This window comes from Podarcis melisellensis (genome assembly GCF_964234715.1).
Source record: "Podarcis melisellensis genome assembly, chromosome: 3".
Classification (NCBI taxonomy): Eukaryota; Metazoa; Chordata; class Lepidosauria; order Squamata; family Lacertidae; genus Podarcis; species Podarcis melisellensis.
In genome coordinates, this window is record NC_138530.1 from 12,022,743 (window position 1) to 12,045,193 (window position 22,451).

The 22,451-nt window shown below is 46.1% G+C and overlaps 1 protein-coding gene across 4 annotated transcripts in view; it reads left to right on the forward strand.

Moving 5' to 3' along the window:
• Window positions 1-2,610: 2,610 nt before the first annotated feature.
• RTN4 (reticulon 4) overlaps window positions 2,611-22,451 on the forward strand; it is a 61,794-nt gene continuing 41,953 nt past the window's right edge. The window contains exons 1-3 of one of the 4 annotated variants that reach the window (XM_081903741.1): window positions 2,611-3,301; window positions 18,237-18,293; window positions 19,773-22,100. In XM_081903741.1, coding sequence (XP_081759867.1) covers window positions 2,785-3,301; window positions 18,237-18,293; window positions 19,773-22,100 — 2,902 coding nt within the window. In that variant the 5' untranslated portion in view covers window positions 2,611-2,784. The remainder of the gene's footprint in view (window positions 3,302-18,236; window positions 18,294-19,772; window positions 22,101-22,451) is intronic. The other 3 variants (XM_081903742.1, XM_081903743.1, XM_081903744.1) reach the window with 3 other exon arrangements.

Here is a 22,451-nt window from a genome sequence, read left to right on the forward strand (position 1 = left end):
TTGAATTATGGTGCTGGAGGAGACTCTTGAGAGTCCCATGGACTGCAAGAAGATCAAACCTCTCCATTCTGAAGGAAATCAGCCCTGAGTGCTCACTGGAAGGACAGATCCTGAAGCTGAGGCTCCAATACTTTGGCCACCTCATGAGAAGAGAAGACTGATGTTGGGAAAGATGGAGGGCACAAGGAGAAGGGGACGACAGAGGACGAGATGGTTGGACAGTGTTCTCGAACCTACCAGCATGAGTTTGACCAAACTGCGGGAGGCAGTGGAAGACAGGAGTGCCTGGTGTGCTCTGGTCCATGGCATCACGAAGAGTCGGACACGACTAAAATCATCATCGCCAGTGACCTTCTTTCCAAATATATAAGCTGGTACCCCTGAAATCTCTCCCTGGTTGGGAGATTAGGGTGCATGTAATTATCATCAAGAAGCTGTAACATTAGTCATGTCTGTTTGGACAGCGCTGGAGATAAAGAAACATGGTTTTGTTCTGCCATTTGAGGCACAGCCGCAGGGAGACCTCTCTCTCTGCCCTGGCACAGCAAAAAGGCCTCTAGTCTGGGTAGAGAAGGAAAACACCCTTTTTTAATAATAGGAAATGGTGTTTTTTGAGGAAGTGGTTGTCCCGCAGCACACTAACTGTGTCAGTGGGAATGAGGCAGCTACCGTCCTCTAGGGCAGGAAACCAGTGGCCCTCCAGATGTTGATGGACTACATAGGGGTATTATATAAATGAAGTCTATATGTATAATGTTTGTGTGTGGTTGGGGCGGAAGAGTCCACCCCAGAGGCTAGAGATGGTCCTGCTTCAAGGCTCTGCAGAGAAACACGTTTCTGAAAAGCTTTAAACGTATTTTTAATCGAAGGGTTTCAATTGTTTAAACAATTTTGTTGTACATATTTTATTAATTTCCATCCTGCCTGTCCATCCTCAAGGAACCCCTAAGGCCAGCTCACATCAAAGGCAGGGTGGAAATAAACCAAAAGACAAGAAATGCTTTTCGTCAATTATAATAATGTCCTCTTAAACGTTAGCTATTACCCCTTTGTAATTACCGGCTACATCATCTTATAATCGTTTATCCACCTCTGTTTATGAAAGCCTTCATTGCAAAGGCATGTGGTAACCAATGGGATTTGCCACCACAGATAATAGTAAAGGGCTCAGCATACAGAGGAGGCCAGGCCTGCACAGAAACACTCACATGACAACAGAACTACTTCTGTTCTATAATTTTCTTGACTTATAGATCAACGCACTCCTTAAAATATTTAATTACTCCAGGCGACAGGTGATGTGGAACTTGTGGCCCAAAAAATGTTGCTGGACTACTGTACCCATCATCCCTGACCACTGGGCATGCTGGTTGGGGCTGATGGGATATGACATCCCCCAAAAAACCATCACGGAGGGCCACAGGTTTCTCACCACTAGTGCAGACGTTCAGTAAGTCAGGCTTCTCCTGGTCTGCAGTCAGATGCACTAAAGAGATCTTTACCTGAAGAATTCAGAATAATAAAACCCCCTGCAGCACACTTGGTCTCCCATCCAATTTGAAACTATACCAGACCCTGCTTAGCTTTGCAACTGTGATGGCAGTTTTAATTCTGCACCACTTCTTTTCTTAATCCTAGGAAGAGCCTGCTGGATTAAGCCCAAGCCCCATGGAGCCCAGCAGTCTTTTCTCATAGTGACCAGCCTTATTATGCCCAGGGGAATGTCAAAGGGATGCTAAGCCGGCAATTTAATTAAAAATCGCCAAGGAATGTCTGAATGTTTTTTCCATGGCATCTCTTTTGAGCAAATTAAAGGGTTGCGTTCAGTGATGTCCTACCTAGACAAGGCCTATTAAAACCAAGTCAATCGTGCCTATTAACTTCAGTGGGTCTACTCTGAGTAGCGCAAGCCACTGAACGGCTGTCAAAGTTTTCCAGATCCAAAGTTTTTTTTAAAAACGAGTCACGTAAAAAAATTTATATATAAAAGAAAGAAAGCACCTCCTTTAAGCGGCGACGTCAGCTTGGATCTGAAAACAAGCAAAACTTATAGGAAAGAAATCGCCAGCCAACATTCCCCTCCCCAAAAAGCACGAGGTCTTCCCCGGCTCCTCCTCTGAAAGATGCTCGCAAAGGGGAGGGCGAAGCGTGGCTGGAGTCCATTCGGGTCCGGACCCCGCCCTCGAACTTTCCCCCACTTCAGGACCTCCACCTCCACCTCCCCACTTCCACTCTCCGCAAAATCAGCCACTTTCTTTGCTGCACAATAAAGAGGGACCGTAGCGCAGGGCGCGCGCCTGCCGCTTCATCTTCCTCCCCCTCCTCCTCTAATTGGTAGCGCCTTCCCTTGCCCCCTTCCTCACTGGCCTGTTGGGCTGTCCCTTTCGTTCCAAAGCGCGCCCGGGGGGTGGGAATAGAACGCGGGGACGGGGGACGGGGACTGAGACTCGGTTCAGGTTCTGCCTGCTCATTGCGCGGAGGCTGCGAGTTGCGCCTTCTGTGACTCAACAGGGCGTGGAGACACTGGTGGCGGCGGCGGCGCCCCTTTTCCCCTCCCGAGGCATTTGCGCAGCCGCCCTCCCTCCCCCATTTTTTGTTGGGTCCTCCTCCTTTCACTTTCTCCCTCCCTCTTTCGCTCCCCCCTCCCTCTCCGACGGTGCGCGAGGCGAGCTGCAGCCTCCCATCCCTCTCGCTCGCCTCCTTTGCGCCCAGGCAGCAGCAGCAGCAGCGAGTGTCTTGCTCCCGTTCCTCATTGTTCTCGCCCAGAAGCAGAAGCAAGGAGCCATGGACGACCCCGACCAGTCCCCCTTGGTCTCTTCCACCGCCAGCTCGGGAGGAGCCGGAGGGCAGGACCAGTGGAAGCCTCAGCAGCCCCTGTTCCAGTACCAGTTCGTCGCGGACGACGACGGCGAGCCCGAGGAAGAGGACGAAGACGACGACGACGAAGTGGACGACGAGCAGCTGGAAGTGAGGGAGAGGAAGCCCGCCGCCCCGGCCTCTGCCCCGCCTCTGGGCGAGAAGCCCCCGGGGCCGCCGCCTGCCCCCCACCAGCCGGCCTGGACCAGCCACCCGGAGGCGCCCTCTTCCACCACCTCCCCTTTCTCTCCATCCGCCTCCGACTTCTCCCTGCCTGAGGGGAAGGGCAAGGACCCCCCGCGCAGCGCCCCGCCGCCGCCTCCGCCGCACCGGGAGGAGCCCCGCGCCCCCGCCGTCCCTCCGCGCAGCGCCCCGCTGCCGCCCAAGAGAGACGAGCCCCCCGCCGCCTCCGCTGCCAAGAAGGGCGCCGCCTCAGGCTCGCCTGGTGAGTGTGCGGGCGCGCGCGCGGGGCAGGGGGGGGGGGAAACTGAGGAAGACTTGAGGTGGGGGGGGGCAGGGAAGCTCCGAGGGTGATTCCCCGAGGGGTGTGGCCGATTGGCTTTGGGGCGATGGGGGGGGGCGTGGGGGGTGGGCTCAGACTTATGGGGGGGTTGGAAACAGGAGTGGCCTTACAAGGCCGTGGGGAGAGAGTTTCCTGGGGGGGGGGAGAGGGCAGCGAAGGGGCAGGCTGGGGAGCCGTGAGGAAAATGGCGGGGAGGTGGGGTGTGGGGCATGTTTCCTTTGGGGGGGGGAGGTGTCTGTGGCGGCGATGGCAGCCGTGTCGGGGAGCCAGGAGGGATCGGGGTTTTCTTTGCGGGGGGGGGGAAGCTGGAGGACTTGTTGAAACGGAAGGCTTGAGGCAATAACTTGGGGGCGGGCAAGGGACGAACTTGGGGGGCGGGCATTGCAGGTAAGGGTAGAGAAAGGCGGCGGGAGCGAAAGTGGAGAAGGGGCTTAGGAGGCAGGGATGCGGAGGAAGAGTGGCCGTGGGGAGTTTGGGGGTTCGGGGGGGTGATCGAGGCGCAGCTGGTGGCCAAGGAAGGAGTGAGTGGATGTATTGGGGAGCCGGGGGTGTCTGATTGTGGGGCACAATGAGAAGGGGGCCCCGGGGGGGCCGTGATCAGGAAGAGTGACTTGGTTTTTTTGAAGGGAGTGGCCGGTGTGTGTGCATGTGTGCTCGCTCCCGCGCTACGGAGACTTCTCCGCTGGCGAAGGTGAATAACTGTCCTAGCCCAAGTGGCCAAAAGGCGGGGGTTCTTTTTCTCGGGTTGTAAGGTGATCTGCTGGAAATGCAGCGAGGTGGATCGGGCTGGCGAGGGGGGTGGGTGGGTTCTGCAATGGAGCAGATGGGAGTGGCAGGCGCTTTGTGGGGTACACGTGCGCGTGGACGTAGCAGGTCCGGGAAAGGCTTTGCTGCTAAGCGAGCGCGTTACGCAGGCTCCCTCGCCACTTTCCCCTAAAGAATACTTAGGGGGGCCGCTTTGCCATCTGTCATGGGAAGAGCTGAGATCTTCCTTTGTGTCTGGAACCTGTTGTCGACCAGCCTTTTCCCAAAGGCATTTTGTTTGACGGGCTCCGAATGCCAACACTGGAGAGGAGGAGAGAGAAAAAAAATCTAGGGTGTTACAGGAATAGTTCCAGCGCAGGGAAGAATTCTTGTTTGTTGAGAAGGTGGGTGGGGTAACTGCCATTCCGCCCCCCCCCCCGTCTTTTGACTTTTGGAGACTTTTCAATTTCAGTAGCTATTAATGCAAGAAGCTCGTTCAACACCCACCCACTCCAATGTAATTCATGCTGCTCCTCTTTGCTTACTTTCCATTCCTGGTGCTTTTGCGCCTTGCCTTGTTCTTTTCTTGATCTAGAAAAGTCTCCCCCCCCCCCCGTTTTCATTTAGGATTAAGAAGGGGGTTAAGTGGGGGTGCAGCCCACCCCCAGTCTTTCCCACTGTCTAGCATAGGCGTTGGAACTCCGGGTATCTTTTTGTCTGCAGGCTAACTGAAGCCTCTACATCCAGCCCGTCTATTGTCACAGAGAGCCCGCCTTTCCTTGCACACACTGGATCTAGAATAGATGAGTGATGGCTCTGGTCCTCCTTACAGCAGGCAGGATTCAGAATGAGCACCTCCCTTCCTGTATATGGAACCAGCAAACTTGACTCAGCCTCCTGCCACCGCCCAGCATCCGCCGCACCAGACAGGAGCATTATGCAGACTTCTCTCTCTCTCTCTCTGTCTGCCTCTCTCTCTCTCTCTCTCTCTCTCTCTCTCTCTCTTCCTTCTTTCAAAGATTTCTGTGCCTTCAGTCTGGAAATTCAAGGCGCTTAGGAAAGCCCGTGTACATTGAAATGCAGATATCTGCCCCTTAGGAACGTGAAAAGGATTCGGAAAGCATTTGTTCTTAAGTAGAAACAGAGACTAGAAGAATGATTTGGGCAGGAGAATGTCAGCACCAGATTCACACAATACTTTATGGGGAGACTTACTGGGATGATACAAATGTAAAAATAATATTACAATTCTTTTTTAAAAAAGAGTTAGGATCATGTGCTAATTTCATTCATTGTGCATTTCACGCTTACATACTGCACTCCCTTTGGTGTCATTGATTGTTGTTAATATTACAGAATCAAAATAAAATGTTAAAGAAAAGAGAAGCAGCAGCAGCAGCATAATAAATATAGCACTAAATTCCCACCAAGTTTCATGCTGTTTTAAGGATTAGAAATAAGCATGAAACAGCTGGAAATCCAAGTACTGTAGTATTTTCCAGTCCCCTTTGTCATTCTTTGTAGTGCCTTTAATAATGCAGAAGCAAAAATGGATGCTGCAGAAATAGTTAAGTATTCGTTTTTAAAGGCATGTCTTTAGATGTTCACTTTCTGTGTATGAGATGGGTATTATGAGATGGGTCTTAAAACCTCTGGATATTCTCTGACAGTGCTGCATTCAGAATGAACTCAGAATGAAGTAGTTCTTGATAGAAGTATATCATATAGAAGTATATGATAGCAATCTGGGAATAGATGCTCTTTGCCCTTTAGCCATCCTAGGGGATAAGTGTAGTGAACGTAGCTTCTCTGCACTTGTGCACAATGTATCAAAACATGTTTAGTGTATTTATACCTTGCTTTTCTTCCAAATTGAGAATCAAGGTGGCTTACAACATTTAAAAACAGCATTATAAAATACAAAGCAATAAAAACGAACTAGTAAAAAAAATAATTAAATTACATCAGAACATACTTAGCACCAGCAGGGAAAATACAGTTGCCCTAACAAGTAGGCCATTGATCAGCATGTCAATACCTTAGTTTTCAAAGTCCTGTCTGAGCAGGAAGATCTTGGCTTGCTAGCAGAACAGTGGCGTAGCGTGGGGGTGCAGGGGGGGCCGGCCGCACTGGGCGCAACATCTGGGGGTTAGGGGGCACAAATCCACGGGTTAGGGGGCGCAAATTACTTGCCTTGTCCCGGGGGCTGACAACCCACACTACGCCACTGTAGCAGAAGGATGATAAAGTTGGAGCCAGTCTAATCTTTCTTGGGAGGAAATTCCACAATATGGAAGCCACCACAGAAAAGGCTCTCTCTTGTGTCACAACCAACTGTGTTTCTGAAGTTGATTGGGTTGAGAGAAGGTGCTCACCTGAGGATCACATTGGGAGGTTCATATAGGAAGATGCAATTGTTCAGGTAGGCTGTGCCCAAGATTCCTGGAATTACAAGAAAGAGAATGATGTATCGAAACACTCTGAAGCTTAATAAGGTACAGTCTCAAAGTAAGGCAAAGAGGAGTGAAAGGAAAGACTTCAGTAGAAAGAACATTGTATAAGCATCAGATCAATCACAAATGGACTTGATGTGTTTTAGCTACAAACTTGATGCCCACAAATGAGATGCAAATAAAAGTGGATTAATAGTTAAGATAGTTAAAAATGACAGCAAGAAATCCTTGTCTTGTGTTGCAAACATTTATATAGTAAGAAGGTGTGTGTGTGTGTGTGTGTGTGTGTGTTTCTGTGGAAGAACTTGGACTTCATATTCTGGCCAGGGTGGGAATTGTTACAAGAATTCTGCGACTGCTTGGGAGAGTGGCTAGTGGTTTTATTATTCCTAAATGAAAAGCGACTTCTGAAAAATAGAATGGTTAGAATTAAATGGAACCAGAAATTTGCCAAAGTCCTGAAGGGAGAAAACATTTGTGGAGCTGCTGTCTGATCTCCAGAGAATATTGGGTATTCATCCAAGTATTAACTAGGTGTATTATCCTTGTTTATGGAATATTCAGTTAACCTCACTTTGCTACTCTTGTCTATCACATATTTGCTACTGTGCTGTCAATCTCTGGTTGCACATTCCTCCCCTCTTTTTTCCATCAATAACTGGGTGTCTTTCCTCCTAGTATTTCCGTCTTCATTTTGGAAAATGCTACTATTTCCCCTTTTCCCCAGATTCAAAACAGGGGGTGTTCTAAACAGGGTCATTTCTAGAACCCAGTGATTCTTTCATTTGATCTCACTAAAATGTTGGTCTTTTCATGTGCTGATTAGGTAGGTCTCCCCATTTCTGCAGGTATTCCCTCCCCCCTTTGACCGCAAGTGGGTGTGTCCCATTTGTGCCTTGCCATATGAAACACTACTTGCATGTTGTAAAGTAACCCATCAGGGAGATTACTCTATCGAAAGCTGTCTCTCCCTGATATTCTGGTTTACTACATACAGAGAGGTTTTTGCATGTGGGAAATTAAAAACATATATGTCCCCTCACCAACCACAACTTGCATTCTGAAGTAACACAGGTCCGGATTCTGTCAGCTCCCTTCTGCAAAATGCTTAATTACACAGTAATTCTCCAGTAGCACAGGTATATAGGGGCAGGTCGATTGCGTCATGGCCCTTAAATAATAATGTTGATACATTTTGGCATATTTCTGCTGCTACTTAGTGTAGCACAGGAAATACTACTTAACTTTTAATACATCGGTGTATACAGAATTGAATTTTGTGAATTTAGCACAAGGAATTTGGATATATTTATGTAATGCAAGCTTTGCTTCCTGTTTGAGACGAGCAAAGAATTTTGAAGGGTTGTTCTCTGTCAGTGGAATGTTGTTTCATACTACAGAAAGGTAAGAGTGCTCTGTGTGTGAACAACCATGCTCACTTGAAAAGTATTTGGCTGTGTTGGCAATCCACATGTCGAGAGCAATTTTTGAACTTCCCTTCATGCTGATTCATTCAAATGGAGTGTTTGTGTGGGTAGCCGAGGCTTGCCTGTTAATGCAGCATGTGGTTGGATTGTCTCGTGGAGGAGGAGTCTAATGCACATGGCTTGACAGCATGGTTCAGGGCTTTCCACTAGCAACCCCAGCAGATGAGTACATTTGAGCTATCCTAGGGCTTGCCGATCAGAAGGTCGGTGGTTCGAATCCCCGCAGCAGGGCTAGCTCCTGTTCAGTCCCAGCTCCTGCCCACCTAGCAGTTTGAAAGTACATCATAGTGCAATTAGATAAATAAGTACTGCTCTGGTGGAAAGGTAAACAGCGTTTCTGTGCCCTGCTCTGGTTCACCAGAAGTGGCTTAGTCATGCTGGCCACATGACCCAGAAGCTGTCTGCGGACAAACAGCGGCTCCCTTGGCCTATAGAGTGAGATGAGCGTCGCAACCCCAGAGTCGTTCACGACTGGAGCTAACGGTCAGGGGGTACCTTTACCATTATAGCCTTTGAATTGTTTCTTTGGCTGGAGTTGCTCTACTAAAGGCTGGTGCTGGGATGCTGGGATGTAGGAGCCCAATGAACAATCACTAAGAACTGATAAAGCTCTAACTCTGAGCATCCTCTATAGTTAACAGTTATCTCTGACTCATTTCTAATAGTTTGTCCTCCCGCAGCAGATTTTTTATTCTGTTATTAGTAAGAGAGTAAATATGGACTATTAGCACAGGAATTGCATTATGTGTTCACTGTGCATATTATTTAAATGCAGGAGTTCAGTTCTAGATTGTGAAGTGCTTGGCTAAAAACTGGCTTGCGGTGGATATAAATGGAAGTATGCATTTTCTAATTGAGGTGCTTGAAATCCTGCTCAGTCTTTTGACCTTGGCATCTCACTTCCTAGTGTGTAACCAGATTCTTGTTTATGAAGATGCTGCATCTAGCCATGACCTTAACTTGTCAAAAACAAGCTCATACCCTGCTGTTTGCAAAAATCATGCAGTTTCAGCAAATTTGCATTATTATTATTATTATTATTATTATTTGCCTAATTTTGCAGTTAAGTCTTTTGAACAACCTGGGATGTGCTAACAAACAGTGGAAATAATCGGAAGGGAAGAAGTAGGTTGGTGCTAGGACAGGTTGAGCTGAGTTCATGGCACACAAGAAGTAGATAGAGGTTTTTCTCCCTTTTTCATAAATACACAGCTTGTGGAAATCTAGTTGGAAGATACAGGACAGGTAATAGAAAGTACTTCATGCAGTGCATAGTTAACTAAGGCTGTCAATGGCCACTAGCCAGGGTGGTTATGCTTTTCCTCTATGGTTGAAGGTATCAATGCTTCTAGTTGCTGGAGGCCATAGGAGGGCAGAATGGTCTTGTGTTTAGGTTCTGCTTGCCAGTTTCCCGCAGGCGTCCGGTTGGCCACAGTGAAAACTCTTGAATCCAGGAGTGCTATCTTCCCCGGCCACTTTGAGTCTTCATCAGATGCTGACTGCCTACATGTTCTCAGGTTTGCTTCTGCAGCCATAGGGACTAGAAACTCATTATTTCAACATGAAAGCTGGGATTCCCAAGATGCTGTCCTCCATCACATAGCCAGATCTTCTAACAACACAGTACAGTGTTAGAAACTCAGATAGATAAGCTAGGTGTCTGTTCGCCAAGGGGTTGGACTAGATGACCCTCGGGATCCCGTCCAATGCAACAGTTCTACAATTTCTATGATCTCAGCTACATTGCTTGATGGTAGCTTGCTCTTACAACAGATCACTTGTCCCAGTATGCAAGAAGGAGACACACACACACACACACACACACACACACAGTGGAAATGATATTTTCAACTCTGGTCGTCAACTTGGCACCCTGCCATGTGATGCCCAATATCTTTCTGATACACTGCATATGGAAGGCTGTAATTTGCCTATGACTCACTTGCATAAAGCAGCGTGCTCAACACACAAGCAGGTAGACCTTCATTGTGGTATTGGTCGTTAGCATCACCTGTTTAGGGAAGCTTTTAATGTTTAATAGGTTATTGTATTTTAGTGTTTTGTTGGAAGCCGCCCAGAGTGGCTGGGGAAGCCCAGCCAGATGGGCGGGGTATAAAGAATAAATTATTATTATTATTAAACCCTTTTGGGAGAGGCAAGCCATTGCCATAGCTGCTTTGCCAATAGGCTTGTCGAGCTCAGAGTCGATGGAGAGGTTGCTGGTTATGGTTGAGCCCAGGTAGATGGGATTGTCTACCACCTCTAGCGTGTGGTCCCCAGTTCTGAAATGTGGAGAGCTGGAGACATCATAACTCAGAATGGTGGTCTTCGTCAGGCTGAACTCCCTGCGGTCTTGGGCAAAATGTTTGAGATGAGTCTTTGTAGAGCTTCCCCAGAGTGCATTGTCAACGCTGTGCCATCTGCAAACAACATCTCTTGGATAAGAAACCGCCACATTTTTGTACTGGCATGGAGTTGTGCCAGGTTGAGCTGACCCTATTGGTCCTTGAATGGAGATACAGACTGTCTCCAGTCAAGCTGAAGGCATAGCAGAGCAACAGGGAGAACAATATGCCAAAGTCATCAAACTAAACTATGGTTTAGTGTGAAAATGTGCAGGGGCTCCCCTAGAAAGGAGATTGTGGCTACTATGGTCCTGCTGTGAGCTAAGCCATAGTTTTCCTTGGTGCTTCATCGGAACGTGAGCTTGTGGTTTGTCTTGGTTACCATTCGTGATTGACCTGGAGGGAGACTGGGATGTTGTACTACAGCTTACATCATCCAGCACGGCTGATTATCTGGAAAGATGGGAGCTGTAGTTTACCACCAACATCTGGAGAGCAGCATTTTGGCTCCCCCACCTCTGGTGGATACATAGAGAATGCACAACTTTAATGAAGGCTTGGTAGGCTTTGCACGTAAATGCCTTCTTGAATTGTATCACATTTTCCCTTCTGAAAACAAGGACTGCAGTTCCGGTAGGGTTTCACCATAAATCCTATTTCTATTTACAGTAATATTAAAGGATAACAACTTTAAAGTTTTGGCAGCAGCTGAAGAGTATGTCACTGGGTTTTTGCATTGTTCCCAAATGTTTACCTGAGAAGGTGTGCTGTTGGAAACTTACCTTGAATATCTGTCATCCTCTCCACATGCTTTTAGCTCATCTCAGATTTCATACGTTGTTGGGATGAACTCCCTTTTCTCATTGAAACAAACCCCTGTTAAACCCTCTCTCGTTTTTCCCCTCTGTACTCCAGAACTTGCTTCTCTCTGCACCACTATAACACACAATTATCCTCCTGGTTTCCCTTCCCCCAATTCTCACAACTTTTACTGCCTTCTCCCTCTACCTGTAGTCAACTTACCTTCAAATCTGTTCTTCTCCCCCTTTATCTAAAGCATCTATCCCATTATTTCACATCAAAGACTTTCCAGAGTAGCTTAAAAAGATCAGATGTAAGGCACTCCCCTGCCTTCAGGATTACAATGTGCTTCTCATCCTAGGAGTTGCAGTTGGATCTCTCCCAGTCAGGAGGTTTGTGCCTAGGAGGGTCAGTGCTTAACCCTTCATGTCCCTTCTGGTTCTTCCTAAAGACCATATTTCCACATGTAGCTTCTCCACTGCTGACCTTCAAGTCTCAGTGCTTGGCCTGAAGGGTGGGTGGGAATATGTGCTTATTTGAAAAATAAGAATGCCAAGCAATTATTATTATTATTATTATTATTATTATTATTATTATTATTATTATTATTATTGGTTTCCTCAGCCACTCTGGGTGGTTTCCAACAGGAGATTAAAAACACATCAAAACATCAGTCATTAAAAAACTTCCCTAAACAGGGCTGCCTTCAGATGTCTTCTAAACGTCAGGTAGTTGTTTATTCCTTTGACATCACCAGCTCAATATGTACTCAACTTTGAACTTCCACAAGGCTGTCTTGAGTCAATGCATCGATTGGCGTAGAGTCAGACCCTTTCTGCCACCTGCCAATCTTCCCTGCACATGCTCCTTCAAAACACATCCTTCTCTTTACACTACCACACATCTCCACATGTAAATCTTTCAATTTCTAAAATTTATTATTTCCCCCTGCATTTGCGTGTCTCGCTGTGTTCGCTCTTTTTTAGGGATTCAGCCTTCTCCACTGGTTCTCTTTTCTCTCTCCTTTTCCCTTCCTTCAGTATATGGTTTTGCTTGCATCCCTCTACAATGCCTTGCTGAGAACACATGGGGCTTTCTTCCCCCCACACAGAGCTTGTATTCCACAGCCAGTTCACGCAGGCTGAGAGCCTCAGACAGGTGGGCTAGCCACACGGGCAGCCTGCCTGCAACAGCTTAGCAAAAACTGGCACAGACTTCCAACATGGGCCTCTGAACCCAAGGCGTTGCCCCATCCCTGCCCATACTTTCGATGAGCTTGAGAGAGCCTTACATTTTCCCAGGCATGAGTGGGAAACAGTTGCAAACAGTGGGGCCCTGGGAATTCTTCCAGAGTACAGCAAATAAGACAAGGATTGGGCTGTGACTTCTCTTTTGCAAGTCTGGTTGTACGGAGACCTCAAGATTGTCAAGAGCTTATGTGTTTTCAGCTTGATAGCTTTGGCAGCGTGTAACTGTTCTGATAACATTGTTTTGGAAGACTTCTGCAAAATGGCTTTTGCCCTTCTCTGTTATTGCACTGGGCGTATTTTCTTGTTTAGAAATGTATGCAGATTCGTTGAAGCAATTTAATATTTTTGAAGGTTATGATTTGAGTTCCAAAAGGTTCAAACGCCAGTATGTAGGGAACAGATATTAAATCATTACCTTCTGTTCTCAGGCAAAACAAGCTTGATTTTATGAAAGTCTAGTCATTATGGAGGGGGAAAGCCAGTTGTAGCTGTACATACTAATTGTGTACGGCAGCGGGGAATGGAAGCATCTGGGAAGTCAGCGGGTGCAACTGTTGTACAAATGTCCATTGTTTATTTCACTGTTGAATTTGCATAATAGTTGTAAGTTCGTAATGGCTTTGTAATAATGCCAGAATGGCTGCAAGTAAGTTTTCGGCGGCCTTGTTTGTCATTGTTTTCTCATTGTTTTTCATTCCAGTGCTTGTACTAAAGTTTTTGTAGTCAAAGCTGGACTAGTATTTAAGCCGCTCTGTGGCCAGATTATGGAGACCCCTCCTTGCCACGTTTTAGTACAGTCCTGTGCACCTGGCAAGCAGAAGCCTCACCTCTCCTGTTATAGTGTTCCAGGAAGCCTCACTTCTCCTGTTATAGTGTTCCAGGAAGCCTCACTTCTCCTGTTATAGTGTTCCAGGAAGCCTCACTTCTCCTGTTATAGTGTTCCAGGAAGCCTCACTTCTCCTGTTATAGTGTTCCAGGAAGCCTCACTTCTCCTGTTGGTGCTTCAGGAAGGGGAGGAGTCAATCCCAGGAAGCTGAGAAGGGTGGTGGTGGGGTGTGTGGGTTGTGTGCCACTGTTAATACTTGATGATCCGTCCTAAGTGGCGATCAACTTAAATTCTAGCTCTTATCTCCCTAGGATGGATGATTTCTCTTGGCAAATCATTTAAGATATTTATACTCTTCTTCTTTTGTAAGCATTTGAAAGCAACTAAATGATAAATGTGAATCTAAAACGTATCCTTAAAGGGATTACTACTTGCATTCCATTTTTTAAAAAGCCTTTGACAACAACTAAATTACATTGATCAATAAATTGGGGCCTAGGGGCAAGCAGGGCCCCTTCCCATTAATCCTATCTTCTGAGATACTCTTCTATGACATCTGAACCCTTCTCTCTCATGTATCAACTTCTTGTGAGTGTGAGGGTTCACTATTTCAGTCTTGGAGAACCACTGCCAATAGGAGTTAATACACCAGTGTGAGATAGTTATGTTCGTATGAGATCAGGAGTTAAGATACTTTGAGCAGGATTCCTGTTGATTGTGGAATCAAGGGTTTTGAGGTGTGTTCCTGTGCATCAGAACAAATAATTCCTGTTTTGCTGCCTCGTTGACTTTAGTGCTTCCTCTTCTTAAAGGGGGTGTGTCTTCTCTGAAATAGTAAATGGATGCATAACTTCAATATTAGAGTCTGCATGCCTACATTTCATATTTGTATGCCATTAAGGGACAATTCTTAAGGCAGTTTTGCATTTACAACTTTAAATTAGCCAAAAGAATAGATATTAACGGTAGCGTTGTCTTCTGATGATAAGTAGCTAGTTGCTACTTTGCAATTTAATAACTTGGAAAGGTTTTGATAACATGCACATTTAGAAACGATCCATTAAAAAGGCTGAGATTCCTGCATTGCAGAGGGTGATACCATGAGTCTATGTTTAAATAAAGAAACATTTCACATGTCTGACAGTCCTCATCAATACCATTTAATTGTTCTCATTTCAGCCAGCAGATTTTCGCGAAGGTCAAATTTTAATGTGGAAATCCATCTCATAACTCATTGTCCAAAGTGATGCTTGTCTAGCTATGCATAAATAATTAAAATGTTCCAAACGGACATTATGGTGCACACTTTCTCAAGCCCTTTTAACAGATAATAGGGTAGCAGTATAAACTGAAAGCAAAATATGTTGTATCAGTCTGCACCACTCTCTGCCTGCATGAGCAGCACTTATAGTCTGCAGCATCAATTTTGTAGTAGTAACCTACAATATAGGGACGCAAGTGGCGCTGTGGGTTAAACCGCAGAGCCTAGGACTTGCCGATCAGAAGGTCGGTGGTTTGAATCCCCACGACGGGGTGAGCTCTCGTTGCTCGGTCCCTGCTCCTGCCCACCTAGCAGTTCGAAAGCACGTCAAAGTGCAAGTAGATAAATAGGTACCACTCCTGCGGGAAGGTAAACGGCGTTTCCGTGCGCTGCTCTGGTTCACCAGAAGCGGCTTAGTCATGCTGGCCACATGACCCAGAAGCTATACGCCGGCTCCCTCGGCCAATAAAGTGAGATGAGCGCCGCAACCCCAGAGTCGGTCACGACTGGACCTAATGGTCAGGGGTCCCTTTACCTTTACCTTTAACCTACAATATGGAGAAAGCTGTTTTTCAGATGCCATGTAGCAATAAACTTTGTGTTCTGCAGCTTCCCACGAAATGCTTCAGCCATCCTCTTAATAATTCCCTTTACACAATTTTGATAACCCAGGGCTTTTTCAGGAGGGAGGCCAGGGTATAAATTCAATAAATAATAATAATCTATCCCTTAAAATTTGGAAATCAGGCAATGTAAAAACTAGGATGAGATAATCACCCACACCATTTTCTGCATCTTGTGCAAATAAATGCATGCATTAATAGCGCCTTGGTTTTGCAATGCACATCTTTGTTCTCCTCCGCCGGATCTCTGCTTTGTTGAGTAATCATACAGAGGCAGACTAGCATTCCTTAATTCTCGGATGCTTTACTTGGCAACCTGAGCAGTGCAGTAATCTGATCTCTTTGTGCGGCTTAATATTTTCAAGAAATCAAAGACCAAATAAAGATTGGCTCCATTTTATGCTTGATGCTTTGGAAGCAGAATGTGTACGTAACAGCAGGACACTATTTAAGTGTATGTTGCAAAGCATCTCTCCCGTTTTGTGTTCTTCAGCAGTTTCAGGGCCAAGAGGGTGTGTGGGTGTGTGGGTGTGTATGATGTAACTCCACACAACCCTAAGAAAGTTGGGAAATGTTAATCATAGTGTATCTTTGATGTTTTTAGGCCACTGTCCTGGTAAAAAAATAACCAGGTTCGCTGACGAGGACAAAGCCATAACAGAATTAAAAAAGTTATAGTAAAACAACATAGAAATATAATTATTTTATTTTAAAACACAAGAGAGGGAAAGCAACTGCAGGAAGCAGGAAAAGACCCACTAAATGCAGTGGATGATGATAATGATGATGATAATGATGATGATGATGATGATGATGATGATGATGATGATAATAATAATAATAATAATAATAATAATAATAATAATAATATTGTTGCCAGAATAGTGATAATTGAATGGCTTTCTAGAGGAAAGAATTCACCACTGAAAAGTCTTTCTTCCTGCTTGGAATTATGGTACTTATTCGCCAGTAGAGATTGACTGTATGGCAGCTATGCTATCTAGTATGGACAAAATCGGCACCTTGAATTGGACCCATAAAAATACTGGAAGCCGGGGCAGATCTCTTAAAACAAGTTCCGTTCAGGGTGGCATAACTCTAGGCAGAGGTCTGGCTCCCATATTCTGAAATAACTGAGGTTTCAAATCAGTCTTCTAGAAGGTAGCCCAGTATAATGCATTATATTCATGTTGGCTTCCTTGGCCACCCAAGGAATTTTCAGCAAAAACATGTAGGTGGTATGCACTAAAAACAGCAATGGTGATGCTTTCTGCAGCTGGCACCTGAAAACAGTCCCTTTGGGCATGCACTTGCGAGGTTTGGGAGGTGCATACAACATCCAGCAGGCTTTATTTATTTATTTATAAATTTCTATACCACTTTATAGGGACGCGGGTGGCGCTGTGGGTTAAACCACAGAGCCTAGGACCTGCTGATCAGAAGGTCGGCGGTTCGAATCCCCACAACGGGGTGAGCTCCTTTTGCTCGGCCTCTGCTCCTGCCAACCTAGCAGTTCGAAAGCACATCAAAGTGCAAGTAGATAAATAGGTACCACTCCGGCAGGAAGGTAAACGGCATTTCCGTGCGCTGTTCTAGTTCGTCAGAAGCGGCTTAGTCATGCTGGCCACATGACCTGGAAGCTGTACAACGGCTCGCTCGGCGAATAAAGCAAGATGAGTGCCACAACCCCAGAGTCGGTCACAACTGGACCTAATGGTCAGGGGTCCCTTTACCTTTACCTTTATACCACTTTATATTTTTAAATAAAAATCCCATCGCTGTTTACAGCATATTAAATCAATAAATCAATGAAACAATAGCTGGGCGATGTTCCTCCGGCCTCATGAGGAGCCTCTTCAGTGGGGCTGGTGAGTGTGGGCCTTGCCCCCCAGGCCAGGTGGAAAGGGCATTGTAGGGAGCGGTCGTTGCGCCTCACAGCAGGGCGATGTTCCTCCGGCCTCATGACAAACACAACACCGTATAGTTCATAATTCAAGCCAGCCATTGTTGATGGTCAGCTGCTATGGTGTGCGTTGCTCAGCTTTTGCATCATCTTAGATGTGCACTGGCTTGCTCTTAGTCCTTTAATCGCTTTCCCACCAAGTTCACATGTTGCCTCATTAAGTGAGGCTCTGGCAGAGCTCTTCTGCGGGGCACAGCTGGCGCCCTTTGCATAACACTTTTCTTTGCTTCTTGGATCAGTCAGGAAGGATAGCTAGTAATTATCCTGCCGATACTACGCTCTTGAAATAGTTGATCGCAAGAGGTGAACTGGAGGGCGTATAAGACTTGGGCGAGGGCTAATGGTTAAATCAAAGCTCTTTTGCTCTTTGCTTCAGTGGAAATATGTTAGCTCAACCTTGGAGTAAGTGGATACACATGCACTCTTGAGACTGTTAAGTCAGTGCACTGATCCTGCCTATGCTATTTCATGATTTTATACAACCTGCTTTGCTTTTATGTAGCATTTTAAACAGTCCCAACTATTATATTAAAACATATTTTCCTTGTTTCTGCAGTCAATTAGCAATAGCTGTCCCCCCCCCCCCCGAGAGATTCAATTCCTTAATGTACTTAACATTCATATGTTTAGGGGGCGAATGTGTGAAGGGGAAGCGTGCTAAAATTAGGGACTCTTGATCCTCATCTTAGGAGAGTAACCGTGTGAATCACATCTGCTGGTGTGGAATTCTGGGTGGAGTTTTAAGTGACCTGTTAATGACCCACATTAGCAAATAAGTGTAGCGGATGAAACGCCCAGGAATTTTTTGGCTGGTGGATCCTGAGTCAATATTCCTGGGCGTTCCTATTTAGGCTTGCAGCTAAGATTGGGGCAAGTGGCCAGGGGGGTGGAATGGGGAGGAGTGTTCCTTAGCAGAAGCTTTTCCACTTTGTGACAAACAGAGTACTCCTGCATGCGAATTCTCTCGTTTCGTTCTTTTTAAATATGGGTGTAAAATATCTGCTAAAAATATGAATGCTGAATACCCTCTTCTCCCTCTTCCCCTTCTCTGAGCTCATTTTCCACATTTATTTCTGCTGAGGTCATACTGTATTTGTTTTTCAGATGAGACCCTTTTTGCTCTTCCTGTTGCATCTGATCCCCTGATGCACTCTTCTGCAGGCAAGTTATTTCAGCTAGCCTTTTGCATTAGAGTATGCCCCCACCCCTCTGTGCCCTTTGCGTTTTCCTTTCCCACTAATAGTTTCTAGATGTATTTACTAAAAAAAAAAGTTGTCGAGGATCCAAGAATACTAAAGTCTCCTAAATTTGCAAAACATGTTTGGTTTGTTTCGAAGTGGCTCGAAATTCAAACTTGGGCAGTTTGTGTTTTGCAGTTAAACTGCAGCTGTCCATGAATTCTTGGAACTTTCCCCTAGGAACACCTTGTAGCTACTATTAACAGAATAACTATTAAAGGTGTAGTTGCTTTTGCTGATACAGAGTTGGCTCTAATTGATTACAATTAATGAACTGTTAGCATTCATGCAGTTTACCATAATTGAAATGGCTTCGTCTTTTCACCTGTCGGGTGTATGATGAAGGTAACACTGCCAATCTCTTAATTACCATATTTTTTGCTCTATAAGACTCACTTTTTCCCTCCTAAAAAGCAAGGGGAAATGTGTGTGTGTCTTATGGAGCGAATGCAGGCTGCGCAGCTATCCCAGAAGCCAGAACAGCAAGAGGGATCGCTGCTTTCGCTGCGCAGCGATCCCTCTTGTTGTTCTGGCTTCTGAGATTCAGAATATTTTCCCCCCTTGTTTTCCTCCTCCAAAAACTAGGTGCGTCTTATGGTCTGGTGCATCTTATAGAGTGAAAAATACGGTATATAGTTAAGAGACTGGGCTTCAGATTCTTTGAGTTTTCCTCTTCCTCCTTGTATTTATTCCCCAGTTTCCTGTTAACATTCACACTGGCTCTTAACTATGGTTAATGCTAAGCAGGATTCCCCTTGTTACCCGGGCTTGAAGTTGGTTTGCAAATGCTGATTTAGAGGGAACCTACTTCGTCTTAAGCATAGTTTGTGTTAAGTAGGGTTGCGGTGAGTCCTCTCTTCCTAGGACACACCCTCTTTTTCAGGGGTAAGATTTGAGACAAACTGCATTCATTTGCTTTTAATGGCCGTCATAGCGTCCTCTTTTCTCTCTCTTCAAAATATGGAAACCCTAGTTGAAGACTTGGGAGGGAGAGGAAATGCATTACTTAACGCCTTCTCCTACTCTCTTGGCTATGGTTAAGAGAACATCAATATTATTTCTTCACGGGGTTATTATTATTCACTTGCTTTCCCCCCCAAAAAAAAGAGGGCGTAGGAGAATGAGACCTATTTCTCAGGCTCGTTCTGTAAAAGCTGTGTACTTTGCATTGCTGCAAACTCTCCCCTAACCTTAATGGATTGCAAAACATTTGCTGCTTCATTTACATTTACCCTCTCTTAGCTTTAATATTGCATGCTTTCCCTACTAACCTTTCTAGCTGTAAGCGTTGAGAGCTAGCTACTGTGTTTTTTTGGGGGACGGGATCTTGTTGTTGAAACTTGCCTTAACTTTCAGACCACTTGCACTCTTCGCTAACTTTCCTTTCTGTCCACGGCCACAGACAAAGGTATGGACTTGCAGGAGCAGCTGGGTCGTGCATGGCGAGAAGATTTCGCTGCAGCCCCCCCTGACGCTACCGCTTCTCTTCCCTCTCTCTCTCCTCTCTCAGCCAATCCTTTTAAAGACTACACAGCCCCCAACGCAGTATCAGGTGGGCTATCTACAAAGGGCAGTTACGGTCAGGTTGAAAGCCAGGCATTTACCGCTGCTACCAAAAACGCACGGAACCCGTTCCTTGAAGATGCTGGTGGCTCAGAAGCGAAACCTTCGGAAGCAGTGCCCTCTGACACTGGGACAGGGCTATTCTTTTCATCTCAGACCAAGGAACCAGTAGGCACCAATGAAGTGTTTAATATAGAAAAACTATCTGCACACCAGCAGGACTCTTCTCCAGAATCTCCTGTCGAGCTGTTTGTGAAGCATGATAACGATGCATCTCTTGAAGACCGAAAGCACGATGCGGACGAAAATATGGCTTTCGTAGACCTTTCCGCAAGGGACGACTATGTGGATTTCAAGCCTTTTGAACCATCGTGGGCTAGCAGCAGTTTGAAAGAAATGGCTAGGAGTCAGATGGATGGTGTAGGTAAATATGACACGGAGGAGGCTCAGACTCTGCCGGTAGAAAAAGACTTTGGAAAAGAGAGCGAGAAGAAGCATGAAAGCAGCAATGAAGATATTTCTTTCCCCAGCACTCCAGAAGCCTCAAAAGAATTTTCAGAAGCTTACATTACTTGTGCCAAGTTTGAATCAGCTGTGACAGTCGAGGGCAGCACAGCCAAGTCTCTGGTGGAGGAGCAGGCCTCTGAAAATAAAACAGACGAGAAAAAGATAGCTGAGATGAAGGCCCATTTTGGAACGGAACCAAGCGTTGCCCACAATGAGTTGGCAAGTGGCCAGGGCAAGAATGCTGAATCTGATAAAGCCGAGAATCTGCTGGCATCTACTGATGCTCTGGCCAATATGCCCGAAGGTCTTACTCCCGATTTAGTGCAAGAAGCATATGAGAGCGAACTTCATGATGCGGTTAGCCCCAAACTTGCTTACGAAACGAAGATTGATTTGGTTCAGGTGTCCGAGTCGTCGCAAGAGCCCTTGAATGTGGCCGTGCAGCTCTGCCCCTCCTTTGAAGGAGGGTCTGAAACAGGTCCTTCCCCTGTCTTGCCAGATATTGTCATGGAAGCACCGTTGAATGCAGGCGCTGTTGGGGTGGTTGCTCCTGCCATGCAAACCGAAGCCTCCCCTTCGGAAGCTTTTGCTGGCGATTACGAGAACGACTACGAGAATGTAATGCAGAAGTCTGAGGAGCCTCCCTCGTATCAGGAGGCAATGAATGTACCTGCAAGTCAAGCACAGGAAACCAAGGTTGATGCTGCCGATAAAGAACCCGGACATAAGAATGGTACAACTGCGGAAGACTTGGAGAATTCTTATATATCCATTGCATGCGACTTAGTTAAAGAAACGAAGGTTCCCAATGAATCTGCTTTGCCGGCCGTTGCAGAGATATCCAAGGAGGTGATTTCAGAATGTGTTTCCCAACCTGTGCCTGAATATGCCGAGCCTGACGAGAAAGCACCTGGGAAAAGTGACTTATTTGGTAGTTGTCAAGAACCAGTCCTTGCTCAGAAAGAGAGGGAGGCTGTGAAAGAGAAAAGCACCGCATCTTCTGCTAAGATTGTATCCAAGGAAGGTTGGGAGGAAAAGCAGAAGGAGTTGCCACCTTCCCTTAGCAAGCCTTACCTAGAATCCTTCCAGCCTCAGACTGAACCCTCCAAAAATGCACCCACTGTTTGGGCTCCAGAAGTAGCAAAGGAGGAGAAGACATGGAAGGAACTAGACATGGAAGAACTACGTATTGGCGCAGGTTATTTCCCTGTTCCCAAGGAGCTCAAAGTGGGAGACAAAATTGTGTTGTCTGCAGAATCCTCTCCAGAGACGGATGATTTCCCCACAGCTCCTTATCAAGCTGCTAAGTCGGTGATGGAAAAAGATGTGTCGAAGGAGATGGAAAGCAGAGAGCCCCGTGATGCATTTGAATTGGAGGCAAGGCAATCTCCTTACCAAGAGGTGGCCCATGACCTTTCTTTGAAGAATGTGCAAGTCAAAAATGAAGAGAGAGGTCCTGCCTTGGGAAAACCCTCCGTGAAACTGGACAGAGAAGTGCCTGAAGCAACGAAGGAGATCTCGCCCCCAGCTGATATTACTCCTTCGCCGGCAGAGAAAAAGTTAGACAGTGTAGGAAAGGGAGCTGAGAGAGGAGTTGCTTCTGTCAAGGAAAAGGAGAAACCTGCCCCTATGTTTTCATCAAAGCTGAGTAAGCCTTCAGGTAACCTCCTTTCACTTCCTTTGCATTTCACTAATCAATGTGTTTCTTCAGCATGCCATGGCTTGTGTCCCTCTCGAAAATGTGTGTCTCATGATCTGGCTGTACATCTCTCTGGTGGCGTCTGCTCAGAAAGCGGCCATCTAGATTTCCTTCCTCTCTGCCTGCTGCCCAGCCCTTCTTCCCAACATAATTGCTTGAGGTTGAGATTTTATGCTGCACATACAAGGAGGTGCTGCTGCTTGCTTCAAAACTGTTGCCTCTGTTGGGTCTTCTGTGCAGAATTTGTGTAAGCCAGAAGATGCCTTTGGGTGATGCTTGCTGATGGCACTTCTAATCTGGATACTCTAGATT